Source organism: Rhinoraja longicauda, chromosome 3, assembly GCF_053455715.1.
Source record: "Rhinoraja longicauda isolate Sanriku21f chromosome 3, sRhiLon1.1, whole genome shotgun sequence".
In the NCBI taxonomy this organism is placed as follows: domain Eukaryota; kingdom Metazoa; phylum Chordata; class Chondrichthyes; order Rajiformes; family Arhynchobatidae; genus Rhinoraja; species Rhinoraja longicauda.
In genome coordinates, this window is record NC_135955.1 from 64,663,329 (window position 1) to 64,680,258 (window position 16,930).

Genomic DNA, 16,930 nt, shown 5'->3' on the forward strand with positions numbered 1-16,930 from the left:
TTAATTGGGGCTGTGGCCAACCAAAGTGTTACAAATGTTGTACTCAGCATCAGCTCAGAAAACAGCATTTGTGAACAATATTTTGTTGCAGAATCCTTCCATCAACAGCAGTCAAAGAGTCATCATCGCAGCTGCTGCCTTCCATGATAGTACTGCCAGGTGAGTAATGAACTCTTCAGATGAATAGAGGCAAATTCAAGACAATTCAAGTTTCCAGCAAAACCTGACTGCTTACACGGTAAATACCCAAAGGATGACCCTTCAGCTGATGATTAACAATCCCACTTGTTTCGTGGGCCTATAGCAGTAAACTACAGCTAGTAGATATCAGGTTGGGCAGAGTTTGGGTGGGGGGGTGGGAAGATGTAGGGTGAGGTAATGAAAGAAATTACCTTTTTGTGCAGCGCATGAAATTCACTGTACCGTTTCTCTACAAAGTGCTTCCTTCCACTCATGAGTACTTCAATTTTAAATACCTACAAAATTAAAAAAAAAAAATTTTTTAAATCAGACTTAATACATCTTCACATGTGGCCAATAAACTACTCCTGCATGATATTAAAAAGTCTCCAGTATTGCATAACTGAAGCATCGACTCATGATGACATTGATAAAAGTTCAATTACCAAGTTTATTCAACATCAATTATAGGGTTCTTTATTTATTTTAAAACTTTTAGCATTTTGGGCACAGAGGTATGTCAGTGAATATATCACACCAAATTTACAAAAAATAGCTTAGGATTCAATTGGTTACTCAACCTTCGATCGGAGAAAAGGTAGAAATGTGAATGCATACGTGAATAAAAGTTTATTTTGTCACTTAAAACATTCTTCCTTTATTTACAGATGATCATCCTGCGGGGTCATAAGACAAATATCTGTATTTGAAATTTCTAACAACGAGAGTTTGCTTCAAATTACATTGTTGAGTGCATCACAAAAAGACAAGTCTACAAATTTTTCACCTATGCAAAAACAGAAACCATTAAGATCTTACAAGTATTGCAGAGGTGTGAATTCACTCCTGCTGCAAGCCAATTTCCTCCTAACCTACAGATATATTTGTTTAAAGAAAACCTCAGCTGGACATTTTCAGTCTGCTTGAGCACAATAAAGAATGGCAAAAGTTCATTTTCATTACAAGACAAATATGACAGGTTCTATTGCTTTCATTGGTCTGCGGAAGGTTGAAAGGCCAGAATATCAAGCCTCTGGGTGTGCTAATTAATACCCTGCACTGTGTCACTGCCTGAATCTAGGGTCACTGAATTCATCTGAAAAATGGATGATAAAGAACATAGGAGAAAGCAGCTATCAAAGCACACAGGTACTGAGTATTGGAGCTGCAAAATGAAGAGCATATATCTTTATTTTGAAAATAAAACTAACACAGTAACATTCAAATAAACATAGCACAAAAAGTAAGGAAATTTGTGTTTGGTAGATTATTTCTTTGTTGTAACAATGCTTCTTGGCAATAAATCTTATACCGTTGGAAAGCCTGTTTATTTCCCTTTTAAATGGTGCCACATTTGTAAGGAACATGCATTTGTGGGATGAGCAGCAGAGCTGAGTATGTGGGTTGCGCCCATGAAAAATCTGCCAAATCTTCTCTGCCAATGCCAAACAGCTTATTCTGCCATTGACTCTTGTTCGGTGTTGTTTGGTGGATTGGATGATTGAAGTCTGAAGAAACGAGACATATTGGCAATTTAACAATTTATTCATTTAATAAACAGGAGCCTCAGTAGCGTGTGGAAGAACCATACACAGCCACAACAGCCTGGCACCCCCTCCTCATGCTGGTCACCAGCCTGGTCACACACTGTTGTGGGATGGCATCCCATTCTTCAACCAGCATTTGTCGCAAGTCAGCCAACGTGGTTGTGTTGGTCACTCTGGCACGAACAGCACGCCCAAGCTGATCCCACAAGTGTTCAATGGGGTTGAGGTCAGGACTGCTGGCAGGCCATTCCATCCTCTGCACTCCCAAATTCTGGAGGTAGTCTCTGAGAAACCCTGCTCTGTGGGGGCGAGCATTGTCATCTTGGAGGATAGAGTTCGGTCTCAGACTGTGGAGATATGGGATTGCCACTGGTTGCAGAATCTCATCTCGATATCTCTCTGCATTGAGATTGCCTCCAATGATGACAAGCCTCGTTTTTCCAGTGAGGGAGATGCCGCCCCACACCATCACACTGCCTCCACCAAAAGATGTTACTCTATCGGTGCAGCAATCAGCATAGCGTTCTCCGCGTCTTCTCCACACTTTGACCCTATGATCCAACTGCCGTAGGCAGAATCTGGACTCATCGCTGAACATAACGTTCCTCCACATGTTCAGGTTCCAGTGCACGTGTTGCCGACACCAGCGCAAACGGGCCTGACGGTGAAGGGCAGTCATGGCAGGCCTCCTGGCAGCCCTATGAAACCGGAGATCGGCTGCGTGCAGTCTGTTCCGAATTGTCTGGGCAGAGAGCCGTCGGCCATATCGTCCTGCAAACCTTGACTGCAAATCTGTAGAAGACAGCCTACGGTTCCTAAATGCTGACAGGGTGAGGAAACGGTCTTCTTCGGGTGTCGTCTTCTTGGGACGCCCACTTCGCGGCCTGTCTCTGAAATCCCCCGTTATATGGAACTTCGCCTTCACTTTGGAGATGGTACTAGGGCTCACTCCAAATAATGCTGCAACTTGGTTTTGCGGAACACCAGCTTGAAGTTGCTCTATCACACCATTTAAAAGGGAAATAAACAGGCTTTCCAACGGTATAAGATTTATTGCCAAGAAGCATTGTTACAACAAAGAAATAATCTACCAAACACAAATTTCCTTACTTTTTGTGCTATGTTTATAATCTGCTTGATCAGATTCTATCCAGCCTATGTCTTCTCCTGAGAAATAGTACACTGACATAACTTTTGATCCTGTTCAGAGGTGCGACTTGTCAGTCGCAATGATCAGTAGAGACGTGGATTGCAGAAGATAAGCAATATCTTGTAAACTGCTATTATTTGGTCCATTAGCCTCTTCAAGGTGCTGCTAATGTTTGGATGGCTGAAATTTAAATTTCTATGAAAGCTCCCAGGCCTTGCAAAGCAGACCCTGTGGAAACCCATTTGAAGCTGGCTACAAGATCTGTTGAAGAGCGAGGATGAATTGCAAATCACATCCAATGGGATGAAAGCAGACAGGCTTACAATTCTTGAGCTGTCTTCCTTCCAAATCTGCCGTTAACTGCTTGAATGAGAAAAATAGATTTTGTTTTATAGTTGGATACCTGAAGTCTGCATCTCTATTCTGCAAGTTAGCAAGGACATCCATGGCCGTGCAGGACACCTCTGTGTTCATTACCTGCTTCTGTTCAGGTGTTGTCTTAGTCACAAAACATTCCAAAACATTTCCTAATCTAGTTATGGGGTCAATCTCCATTCAGTGCTGAAAATGGTTGTGCAGTTGATCATACCCACTCAACAGGGTTCTCCCTCTCCACAATGAAATCTACTCCAAAATATTTCAGTGACAAAAGTTGGGATGTCATGAACAGGCTGCATGATGGTGCCTGATAGCTCTTGACAGATTACAATGTTTGTAAACTGGTTGAATTTGCTATGAAGTACACATAGAGGCACAAATACTAGACAGGCACCATCTTCAGATGAAGATCAATTTGATATACCATTACAGACTGTTCAAGAGTGTCACTAATGTTGGGAGCTTGCTTCTTCAACCAGGAGAGAATGATAACATTGCATTAATTCCCTGGCTCCATACCCCTCTTTAGCGCTGTGCACGTTATTCTGCTGCAAAGAGCGAATAAAATACAGGAGTTGCAAATGACCATAGTTGAGGAAACACTTTTTTAACGTATTAAGGCAGAGAAGAACCTAGTTAAATGCAGTACCGCTTACAGATTACCCATGACTTAAATCAGGTTGTCTTTTCATTTATGTCACTGCATTTTGGCAGAATCTCATTGCACCTCGGATGCGATGCTTCCTACAATAATGACAAAATTTCAGAACTAATTTACTGTCTGTAAAGTTCTTTGGTATATTGAAACCATGAAAAGTAGTTTGTAAATGCAAGTATTTTCATTTTTGATTGTGAAAGGAAGGGATGCCAAGTCAACAGATATTTTTAAGTTGGAGATTGAGATTCTTGATTTGTGAGGGTGTCAGGGGTTTGGGGGGGAAGGCAGGAGAATGGGGTTGAAAGATCAGCCATGCTTGAGTGGCGGAGTAGACTTGATGGGCAGAATGGCCTAATTCTGCTCCTATAACTTATGAACATGAAGAAGGGAGCAAAGCACCAGGGGAATTCCTTGTTTCACAATAGCTTTTCTGTGACAACAAAGGCTGCTGTGAAGGCAACAAGATGTGAATGCGTTGTGTGGGCTGAGAATGTTGTCATTTGCCACTGTGATACGGGAAAATGATTGGTTCAGTCGTGGAGTTGCAAGTGAAAACGATCATTACCTCATGGTTTAGAGAAATTATTTTAAAAAAACCTGTACTCAACCTTACGACTTTTGTCAGATGATTAAACCATTTCCAGCACACGTGTCACTTTCTCTGCAGACATTTTCTCGGCCTTCAAATGATCCACTCTGCTAGAGAAATTCAGTGGGTCGAGCAGCGTCTATGGAGACAAAAGGACTCCACAGATGCTGTTCAACTTGCTGAGTTCCTCCACCAATTTGGTTTTTGCTTCAGATTCCAATATTTGGAGTTTCTTGTGTCTCCATTTTGGATTTTGGATTTCCACTATTTCAACAAGACAAATTATTTTCTTTACATCAGGTTTTCTGATGAAGCATTAGAGAATTTTGAATTTGCTCTTGCACAGCACACCTCTTTTCAGCAATAAAAGATAACATGAGTAGAATACGTTGCAACTGTTAAGTTGCATATTCCCTCCGAACAAGCCTCTGGATGCTACCATAAGGCTTAGATAGAGTGGATGTGGAGAGGATATTTCCACGAGTGGAAGAGTCAAGGACTAGAGATCACAGCCTCAGAATTAAAGGACCTTCTTTTAGGAAGGTGATGAGGAGAAATTTCATAAGTCAGAGGGTGGTGAATCTGTGGAATTCTTTGCCACAGAAGGCTGGGGAGGCCAAGTCAGTGGACATTTTTAAGGCAGAGATACATAGATTCTTGATTAGTACAGGTGTCAGAGGTTATGGGGAGAAGACAAGAGAATGGGGTTAGGAGGGAGAGATAGATCAGCCATGATGGAATGGCGGAGTGGCCTTGATGGGCCAAATGGCCTAATTCTACTCCTATGGCCCTATGATCCAAGAAACATAAAGCTGGCCATTCCAAGACAGCGTTTGGATATATTTGAAAATATTTTTTTGGAATAAACTACAGGGAAAATCAATCATTTTTGGGATCAGGTGGGCAGGTGGAGTTGAGACCAAGTTCAGATCAGCCATGATTTTATTGAATGTCAGAGAAGACCGTGAGGTTGCAGGGGTTGCATTGATCCCATGTCTTAGTGTTGCTGTAAGCTAAACCAGTGAACAAGTTTGCATTTGTCTCATTCATCTCCAACTGATTCATATTTTAAAATGAACTTCTACCGCTGCACTATCGAGAGCATCCTTACTAACTGTATCACAGTATGGTATGGCAACTGCTCTGTCTCTGACCGGAAAGCACTGCAGAGGGTGGTGAAAACTGCCCAACGCATCACCGGTTCCTCACTCCCCTCCATTGAGTCTATTCAGAGTAGGCGATGTCTGCGAAGGGTGCGCTGCATCGTCAAGGACAGCTCTCACCCCAACCACAGATTGTTTACCCTCCTCCCATCTGGGAGGCGCTACAGGTCTCTCCGTTCCCGGACCTGCAGGTTCAGGAACAGCTTCTTTCCTGCGGTCGTTACCTTACTTACTCTGTGCTTCGGTGATTGCTGCCATCCCCCCCCCCACCCCCCCTTGGGCACTCCTCCCATCAGTGACTGATCTCGCTCACCGGAATTTCCACTACCGCTACTGTGCATACATGTATATATTATATGTTTTACTATTCCATCACATGCACTCTGGTTAAGATGCTAACTGCATTTCGTTGTCTCTGTACTTGTACACTGCACAATGACAATAAAGTTTGTATATTGTATATTGTATATACTTCAATTTATATGGAAAAAACAATAAATAGTGCAACATCCTTAATGTGTACTTCTGAATTACTCTAATGCAATTTGTAAGTAAGATACTGAGTGTGTCACGCATTACCTCGAGATGCATTCCCACTCTGACAGACATATTTGCTGAAAATTTAAATTGAAGTGTATAAGAACCACATTTAAATACTGTACTCTTCAAACAGTCACCTTTCACTAAATATACATTTAACATTTCTTTCTCTGGTATGTATGATCTTATATTTGGCAAATCCCAGCCCATCCATTTAATCTGTCCAGTATTATTAATGGTATTATTAATCCTCCTTGCACTTGACATCAGTGACAAAGCTTGTGCTTGAAAATTAACTCCACAATATCAATTACAAATAGTTTATAAAAAAATTAGAACAGTCCCTGCAAAATATCTCCACTCACTTTCCTCCTGTACTCCCTCCATCACAGTAATTCTAGTTTAAGCTCTATCCATTTATTAACCATCTTCAGATGTACTGCCACAGCAGTGATTAATCCAATGAAAGCAAAATTCAGTAATCTTAATCATCCAATAAAAGACAAACTTCTCGTAATTGGCTGAAAATCGACTGTCACAACCTTTTGAATTGAAATACAAATGCAGTTATGTCATGTTTCAAATGCTGAATAAATGTGGAGTGCAACTGCTTTTTCCCATCCTTTCTTAAAGCACAAATAGACTTCATACTGAGAACAAGGTTGCCAAATTAATGAATCTAAGATAATTTGACATCTCCCTTAATTCCACCCAATGACATAGCTTGACCCAAACACCAAATTAAACAAAAGTTCAAAGAATTAAAAAAATATTTCCCTACATAACAATTACTCATGGGGCAAATGAAAATAGAGTAGCTTAAAATTCCATTACCCATGAGCAATATTCGGTGACAGCTCTGCATCCAGCTGAAAGTACATCATGAATCCCAGATTAATTCCATTAAACCCATGGGGGAAGTCAATTCCATGCATTAGAACCAAATATTCAACCACAGCAGAAGAAAGTGTTACAAACAACTATTCCCTGCATTTGTTTATTTCTATAAAGAGGCAACCAAGAACAGAGAAACTAATTTAGGTCTGTGTTGCAGTTCATAGTGGGTAAATTTAGTTACTAACTATCCCAACAGCGCTTATTAAATTGTTAAATATTATCTTGCATGTTTAATTGTCTTTTTGCAAAAGTGCACATTAAAAGACATTTGGACAGGTATAAGAACAGGAAAGGTTTTGAGGGATATGGGCCAAATGTGGGCAGGTGGGACTAGTGTAGATGGGACAGATTAGTTGGCATAGGCGAGTTAGGTCGAAGGGTCTGTTTCTGTGCTGTACATCTACTACAAATCTACTGACTCCCATAGCAATCTTGACTACACTTCTTCCCATCCTGTTTCTTGTAAAGACTCCATTCCCTACTCCCAATTCCTCCGTCTACTCCACATTTACGCCCAGGATGAGGTGTTCCACACCAGGGCATCAGAGATGTCCTTATTCTTTAGGAAACGGGGGTTCCCCTCTTCCATTATAGATGAGGCTCCCATTAGGGTCTCCTCGATATCCCGCAGTTCCGCGCTTGCTCCCCCTCCCCCCATTCATAACAAGGACAGAGTCCCCCAACGGATCCCACTACTGGCCACATCTTCCCATATCCATCCCTTTCTGCTTTCCGCAGAGACCGTTCCCTCCGAAACTCCCTGGTCAACTCGTCCCTTCCCACCCAAACCACCCTCTCCCCTGGTACTTTACCCTGCAACCGCAGGAGATGCAACACCTGTCCCTTTACCTTCCCCCTCAATTCCATCCAAGGACCCAAACAATCTTTCCAGGTGAGGCAGAGGTTCACCTGCACTTCCTCCAACCTCATCTACTGTATCTGCTGTTCCAGGTGTCAAATTCTCTACATCGGCGAGATCAAGCGCAGGCTTGGCGATCGTTTCGCTGAACACTTCCGCTCAGTCCGTCTTAACCTACGTGATCTCCCGGTGGCTCAGCACTTCAACTCCCCCTCCCATTCCCATTCCCAATCTGACTTTTCTGTTCTGGGCCTCCTCCATTGTCAGAGTGAGGCCCAGCATAAATTGGAGGAACAGCACCTCATATTTTGCTTGGATAGTTTACACCCCAGCGGTATGAACATTGAATTCTCTAACTTCAGATAGTCCCTGCTTTCCCTCTATATCCCCTCCCCCTTCCCAGTTCTACCACTAGTCTTCCTGTCTCTGACTACATTCTATCTTTGTCCCGCCCCTCCCCTGACATCAGTCTGAAGAAGGGTCTCGACCCAAACGTCACCCATTCCTTCTCTCCCGAGATGCTGCCTGACCCGCTGAGTTACTCCAGCGTTTTGTGTCCACCTTCGATTTAAACCAGCATCTGCAGTTTTTTCCCTATCAATCAAATCTGTTACCTATTTCCAAACTTGCACTGTGCCATTTACTCATCACCTAAGCTCAATCCACACAGAATCCTGTGTGAATTAAACCTTAATTTTCAATTATTTTTATCATTATTTTCAAATCATCCAAGTTTTTAGTAAATTCGTCCCCAGCCCGACACGCTTCAAAATAGGTCTGCACCTCCAATTCTGACCTGTTGTATAATCAACACTTTAATTGATCCAACACCAGTGTTGCTCTTTCAGATGGCTCAAGTCTTAAGCTTTGGAAATCTCTTCCTAAACCTCACTGACCTTATTTCTTTATTAAACGTAATCCTTGAAACCACACCCTATAAAAAGGACCAATCATTTGGACATCTGTCCCAATATCTGCTGATATGGTTCCAAGATTCTCAGAGTATTCTATAATAAGTGAAAAATGGAGGAGACCATTCTGACCTCTGCCCCTCTGCGGCCTAACTGTTTCTTTTGCACCACTTTCCTATGTTAAAATGAATAAGAGAAAGCTTGAATCCTAATACTTTTCCACGCCTGTCTCAAATTTACTATGTTACTGAGCCTCCACATCCCTTGAGGAATACTCTGAGAATTCCCAGGGTTCACACTCTGGGTGAAGAAATTTCTTCTTAAATCATTGATGACCAACCATTTATTTTGAAATGGTGGCCCCTGGTTCTTGAATTCCTAGCCAGGGGAAATATCATCTTTGCATCTACCCTCTCATGCCCACAAAGAATTTTACTCATTTCAATATCATCTCCCTAACTTTCATCACAAAAGTATAGACTCAGTTTGCTTAATCATTCCCAGGAATCCAACCTGGCAAATCTTTGAAACACCCTCAGAAGGGAGGCAAGACCAATGATATTAGAGGAGCAAGATAGACCACTCGACCCTAAAAACCATAGTAGGTCATGGGTAAATTTCAGCGCCATTTTAGTAAGCAGATTCTGTGTGCTGGACTGGACAGTGTTCACAACTCTCTGCGATTTCTTTGTATATAAAATGTTTGCAAACAATTATTCTTGTTCAACTTCTTGGATAAGTTGACAGTTGACATTTATAACTATTTCTTGAAGAGTTGCCGCTTCGTAATCTTTAAACTTTGGATATTACTGATTGAATATTTGCACTAGAGATCCACTCTGTCTGTAACAGGCCAATTGATCATATTTAATGAACTGTTCCTCATTGCTTTCTCTTAATTTTAATTTCGCCTCCACGAGCTGAATCTCTTTTTGTTTTATTTTAAAAAGTAATGGAAGCAGTGATTAGGCATTTGCAAACAATAGAACTCCACTATATCCACGATATAACTGAAAAAACATTTAACTTTATACTTAGAGCCAAGAAAATTTGAATTGGTGAATTGATTAGTTAAAAACCCTTGACAGTCACGAAAATGACCAATGCTGCCTGACGTGGTACAGAAGCACGAATCCAATTCAAATAGACACAGTGGTGGAGTAAATCACCGGGTCAGGCAGCATCTCTGGAGAAAAAGGATGGGTAATGTTTCAGGTTGGGACCCTTCTTCAGTCAATCTGAGGTTATCCACTTAGGTGGTAAGAATAGGAAGGCAGATTATTATCTGAATGGTGTCAAGTTAGGAAAAGGGGACGTACAACAAGATTTGGGTGTCCTAGTGCATCAGTCACTGAAAGGAAGCATGCAGGTACAGCAGGCAGTGAAGAAAGCCACTGGAATGTTGGAAGAGGGGGGAGGAAGATGGGGAGAGATTGAAAGAGAAAGGTTGCTAAACAAATGATTAGAGGAAATCACAAGAAAGAAAAACTAGCAATATATATATATGTGTGCGGATATATATATGTGTGTGGATGTGTGTATATATATATATATATATATATATATATATATGTATATATATGTATATATATATATATACATATATATATATATAAAATAGATGCATATACATGAACCATAAAGGTCGAATCGCCTTTATTGATTATGTACATCATGTAAAAAATAAGATGAAAAGTAAGATATATATATATATAAAAAATAAGTAACATTTGTGCAGAGTGTGTGTTACAGCAATACAAGGGAAACTGCACAAACAAGGGGGCTGGGGAGGAAGGATGGGAGGGAAATGGGCAGAAGGAATAAAATCAGAGAAATTAAGCAGGGTGAAAACATTTTAAAAGAAAAATAACAAAAAAATGTGAATTGATAGATGAGATATATTCTACTTTTTAATGGTATCATCACACGTACTGTTCCCCCACAACATTGATTACACTGCGAGAGGCATAACGAACGATGGGTTTTGCTTACTAAAATGGTGGACATTCTGCTCCATTGCATACTACACTTCAGTATATGCGATTTTGGCGGAGTGGTCCATCTTGCACCGCTCTAATATCTTTGGGCCAGACCCATTGGGAATATCACGGGCAGTCTCTCCATGGTCCTTTATATATTTAGTAACATGTCTTTACTCTTGTGCTCAAAATGTCTTGTATACACTGAGAGCAAACCACTTGCCTTCGTAATTGCCTACTGTACTTGCACACTTACTCCCTCTGAACATAAACTTTTAAAAATCTCTCGTTACTTAAAAATACTCTACTTTTCTTTTTTTTCCCCAATCAAAGTGGATGATTTTACATTTTACTACCATATATTTCATCTGCTGCATCATGACTCATTCACTTGAAGCAGCTCTACACTTGAGTCACAGCATATATTTCCACTAGATCATCAGCAATCTTGACCTGTGCATCCAATTCATTAATAAATATTTTGAACAACTGGAATTCTAGCACATTTCCCTGTGGCAGAACACTGATTACAGCCTCCTAATTGAAGTCTGACCCACTGTTCCCATTCTCTTTTTTGTCTTCTAACCAATCCCCAATCCACCATACTGGTGCATTATCCCTCACCTCTAATATTATATGCTTTAATTTGGTTTCATAATCTATTTTATGCCATGTTATTGAAGGCCTTCTTAAAGTCCACATATACCACGTTTAGGAATTTATCCATAATTATCCTGCTTGTTGCAACCTCAAAAAAATAACAGACGTCAAATATAACTTCCCTTTCCTAAATCCGAGTTGACTATCATACAATGTTATTTTTAAGTGCCCTAATATCACCTCCTTAGAAATAAATTATAGCATTTCTTCTGCCTCTAATCTCAGAATAACATAGAACATTGAAGTACAGCACAGGGACAGGCCCTTCGGCCCAAAATGTCCAATCTGAATATGAAGCAACATTAAACTAATCTCCTCTGTCGTCACGTGATCCATATCTCTCTACTCCCTGTGTATCAATTTTTCTATCCAAATACCTCTTAAATGCCGCCATTGTATCTGCCTCCATCACCATCTCCGACCCTGCATCCCAAACACTCACCACACTGTAAAACAATTTGTCCTGCACATCTCCTTTAACTTTTGCCTCTCTCGGCTTAAAACTATGCCCTCGAGTCTTAGACATTTCCATCCCCGGGGAAAAGGTTCTGTATCTACGCCTCTCATAATGTTATATACTTCTATCATGTCTTCCCTTGGCCTCCAAAGCTCCAGAGAAAACAATACAAGTGTAACTGTTCTATACTTCCCTGTTTTCTCTCTTCCTGCTTTCTTCAGTAGTATTGTAACATTTGCTATCTTCCATTCTAAAATCAAAGGAATTTTGGAAAATGGCAACCAATTATACTCTCTAAAGCTGCAGCATTTAAAAACTTGGGTTGCAGGTCATCAGATCTTGAAGATTTATTGACTTATAGCACCATTAATTTCACTGATACTTTTTCTTCTCTACTGATGGTAGTTTCTTCAGCTTCTCTTTCCTTCCAAACCTGTTTTCCATTTTTTTCCACAAGGTGTTTAAAAAAATGTGATATTTTGCGAAGGCACTCCTGAAATTTTTGCTGAATTCTGAAACTATCTCAATTTGGCAACATTATAAACTATTTTCCTTTCTTCAATTACTAGAGCAAGTTTTTCTTGTTAACCATATTTGGACTACTTTTCCTCCATGTTTTATGTCCCTTAAAAGGATATGTATTTCTTGTGGTCTTTAAATGCTAATTCTTTAAGTGTTACCTGCTTCTTGTCTGCTGTCATACATTTTAATGTTCTTTTCGAATATACCATTGCCAACTTATACATAACTTCACTTTTGTTTTGTTTAGATTTAAGATGTTGGTTTCAGTGCTTATTGTTGCTGAGTAATGTTAATAAATCCTCCAAATGCCACTTATGCAGAATTGGCTTCCAGTACTAACTTCCAATACCTACACCTAAAATAATTAAACCAACAGCGGCTTAGACAGCATCTGATTCAGTCATACCGAAGAATAGCAAGAGAAACTTAAATAAGGTCAATTGGGAAGTTGGCTGTCACAAAGGATTCTATCACACATTTTTTGTTTATTTTTTAAAGTTCATGTTCTGTACTTTTACATAAATTGTCATAAGTTTATTTATATAGTAATGTTATAGACACACTCTGGGAATATACTGGATTTGTTCAGTGAAGGTATATCCCCATTTGCACACTACTTACAACCAGAATCCAAGATTCCTTAACCTTATCCAAAGTCATGCATGAAATGTCAGATGAGGGCCCTCAGGTATGTTAGAGACCAAAATGGACAGCAACATGGTATGAATCACTGTCGGTCTAAAATGTAGGATCAGCAGTTCCAAACCACTTCTACGTGGACATCCAAAAAGGGAAAAAGCTGTTCCAAGAGGCTTAGTATTGATTTTTTTTCTGAACAAAGAGTCTTTCTCTGGTTACATGATACATCATAATCAGGTAATTTGTACTAGTGTTTCAACAGCTGAAGAATACCACACTCAAAAAATATGTTGACTTGCAAAAAAGTGCAGAATATTTCAGGTAGAGGATTTTAACAAAAACAGAAAAACCTTTGCTGAAAAGATCAAATGTCAGCTTTTTTGTTGGAACTATTATTGTGCAGTATGTTATAGCACAGTACAATATTCTAATCAATCAGTGTTGACCTCTTACCTCCCATACCTCCTCCTAGGGTTGTATATAATTAGAAGCAATGTGTTCTCTAAAGTGAATTGGTCTTACTGTAGTGGATCTGGTTTAAAGAACATTTACACTTCCAATCAAAAATTAATAGGATCTTGACCCAACATACACAGACATCCTAAATGGTGCCAAGAATAAACAATTAAATACAAAGGCCGCCTGTAATCAGACAGTAAAACAAATCTAAAATACATCATAGCTGGAAAATATTGTATAACTAAAGCAACACCAGAAATGCAATCTCTAATAGGAAAATAGAAACATAAAAATAGGCACAGGAGTATGCCATTCGGCCCTTCAAGCCAGCACCGCCATTTAATATGATCATGGCTGATCATCCAAAATAAGAACCCTGTTCCTGTTTTTTCCCTTGATTCCGTTAGCCCTAAGAACTATATCTAACTCTCTCTTGAAACCATTCAGATAATAATCTGCCTTCTTGTTCTTGCCACCAAAGTGGAAAACCTCACATTTATCCACATTATACTGCATCCGCCATACATCTGACCACTCACCCAACCTATCCAAGTCACCCTGCAGCCTCATAGCATTCTCCTCGCAGCTCACACTGCCACCCAGCTTTGTATCATCCGCAAACTTGGAGATGTTACATTTAATTCCTTCATCTAAATCGTTAATATATATTGTAAATAACAATATAAAGGGGGTCCCAGCACTGAGCCATGCGGCACCCCACTAGACACTGCCTGCCATTCTGAAAATGACCCGTTAATTCCTACTCTTGGCTTGCTGTCTCTGTCGATGTCAATATCCTATCGCCAATACCATGTGCTCTAATTTTGCACACTAATCTCTTGTATGGGTCCTTGTCAACTTCTAACATTGGTAATATAATTCTCCACCAGGAATGAATTTGCTCCGAACACCACTGTCACCCACCCCCCCCCCTCCATCAACACCACCACCCACCTACGAATTTATGAAAACTATTGCAGAATCTTTTTTCATCTCATTGGTCAGTTTATGTTGAAGGTCGTTTAAATACTTAACAGTGTGCCTGTCGCACTGCATTATGTTCAAAGAAACCGACAGAACAAAATTATAGATTGTATAATGGAATCAAAGGGAATTGGTAAAAAAATATTTCATAACTGAAATGCTAAATATTTGCCCTATTAGTAGCATACTGTAATGGGTCAGCTATCATTTTTTTTGGATACACAACCAAAAAGACAAAGGAAATGGTTTGGAAGGCATCCAGAAATTATCCATTAAGAACCAAAGCAAATTTTAAACAAAATGATTTTGTTTGATAAATGCAGGTCATAATTTACACAGCACAAGGATGTGTGGTTAAATGAGAAAACTGGAAATATGAAATGTATTAACAGAAAAATATATTTTGTATCACTTAGCCAAAGATCATGAAAATAAATAACTTGATAAAAAAATCAAGTTTTATTAAAAACCTAGAATTAAAATCAACTTACACCTGTTTTTTTGTGCAAATCAAAGGCAAATCAAATTAACCTGGAGTCAGATTGCCTTAGTGATCTATTTTGGTCAAAATGGTGCTTATATATACGACGTATTAGGTACGTCAGTTTATTATTTACACCATTCTTTTTTTCTTCCTTGCTGGTATAAATTGGAACTTGGGTGAAACCTTCAACTGATTATTCATAGCAGAATGAAGAGAAAACATTATCACAAAAGTTTCTATATACTGTAAATGACTTGATTGTAATCACGTATTGTCTTTCTGCTGACTGGATAGCATGCAACAAGAGCTTTTCACTGCACCTCGGTACATGTGACTATAAACTAAACTGAATTGAACTGAACAGATCCAACCATCGATCACCCGTTCACACTAGTTCTATATCATCCCACTTTCTCATCCACTTTCTACACACCAGAGACAATTTACAGAGGCCAATAAACCTACAAGGCCATATATATGTCTTTGGGATGTGGGAGGAAACTGGAGCATCCGGAGGAAACCCATGCGATCCACACAGACAATTCCCGAGGTCAATATGGTGTTTTCACATTCTTCATGTGACCCCGTGGGTGTCCTCTGGATGCTCCGGTTTCCTCCCAAATTCCAAAGACGTGCGAGGATTGAACCTGGGTCTCTGGCTCTATGAGGCAACAGCTTTACCAGCTGTGCCACTGTGCTGCCCTGAAACTGTTCCTGGACTGTTCCCTCCATAGAGATCACGTTGACTCTCAATTTCCTCACCACAGGATCATTCCAAGTGGCTGCAACTGATTTTTTCCAGGTTTTACAATATGCAGATCCCAGCAGCAAAAGGCATGTCAAGCGAACACTGCACTTGCATAGGGACTATTTCAGCTTCTTCGGTTTCAGTGTGGAACAGGTGGCAACTTGGGCAGTGGGATTTGTCAACATTTCTGGCTTCCACAAGTGTACTGACTGTGCATGTGCCCACGAAACCTCTCTTTAATAATCTGGACATTCTCCTCAATTAAACTAATTTCCATTCCCTTAGCATGCAGGTGGTTGAATCATCAAAATCCTTTTCTGATAGTGAATGCCATGCTTCTGGGAAACATACATGATACCTTTACTCCGGGCGACCAAACTGCAGGTATTTTCCCATGACAGGCACTGCCAAGGTGACAAGCCGTCTGCTCTACCTTTTTCCCCCCATACCTGGTCCTAGTCTTTCAAGCGTTGGATGCATTGCTATGATAAGATCCCCATAATCTAATATCACTGTACCTTAATTGTTACATGTGACAATAAAAGACCTTTGAACCTTTGATAATCACCAGAATTGTTGTGGAAAACAATATTGGTCCTTTGATAATGAGATTCTGGTTCCTTCATCTGTCTTTTTATTCACAAAATGCTGGAGTAACTCAGCAGGTCAGGCAGCATCTCGGGAGAGAAGGAATGGGTGATGTTTCGGGTCGAGACCCTTCTTCAGACTGATGTCGGGGGTGGGACAAAGGAAGGATATAGGTGGAGACAGGAAGATAGAGGGAGATCTGGGAAGGAGGAGGGGAAGGGAGGGACAGAGGAGCTATCTGAAGTTGGAGAAGTCGACGTTCATACCACCGGGCTGCAAACTGCCCAGGCGAAATATGAGGTGCTGCTCCTCCAATTTCCGGCGGGCCTCACTATGGCACTGGAGGAGGCCCATGACAGAGAGGTCAGACTGGGAATGGGAGGGGGAGTTAAAGTGCTGGGCCACCGGGAGATCAGTTGCGTTAATGCGGACCGAGCGCAGGTGTTCAGCGAAACGATCGCCGAGCCTGCGCTTGGTTTCGCCGATATAAATAAGTTGACATCTAGAGCAGCGGATGCAATAGATGAGGTTGGAGGAG

General features: G+C 40.4%; 1 protein-coding gene across 1 annotated transcript in view; it reads right to left on the reverse strand.

The window, feature by feature from the left end:
* The window catches only part of LOC144592049 (sorting nexin-24-like), a 115,683-nt gene that overhangs the window by 48,269 nt on the left and 50,484 nt on the right, over positions 1–16,930 (reverse strand). The window contains exon 2 of the mRNA XM_078396287.1: positions 393–476. Coding sequence (XP_078252413.1) covers positions 393–476 — 84 coding nt within the window. The remainder of the gene's footprint in view (positions 1–392; positions 477–16,930) is intronic.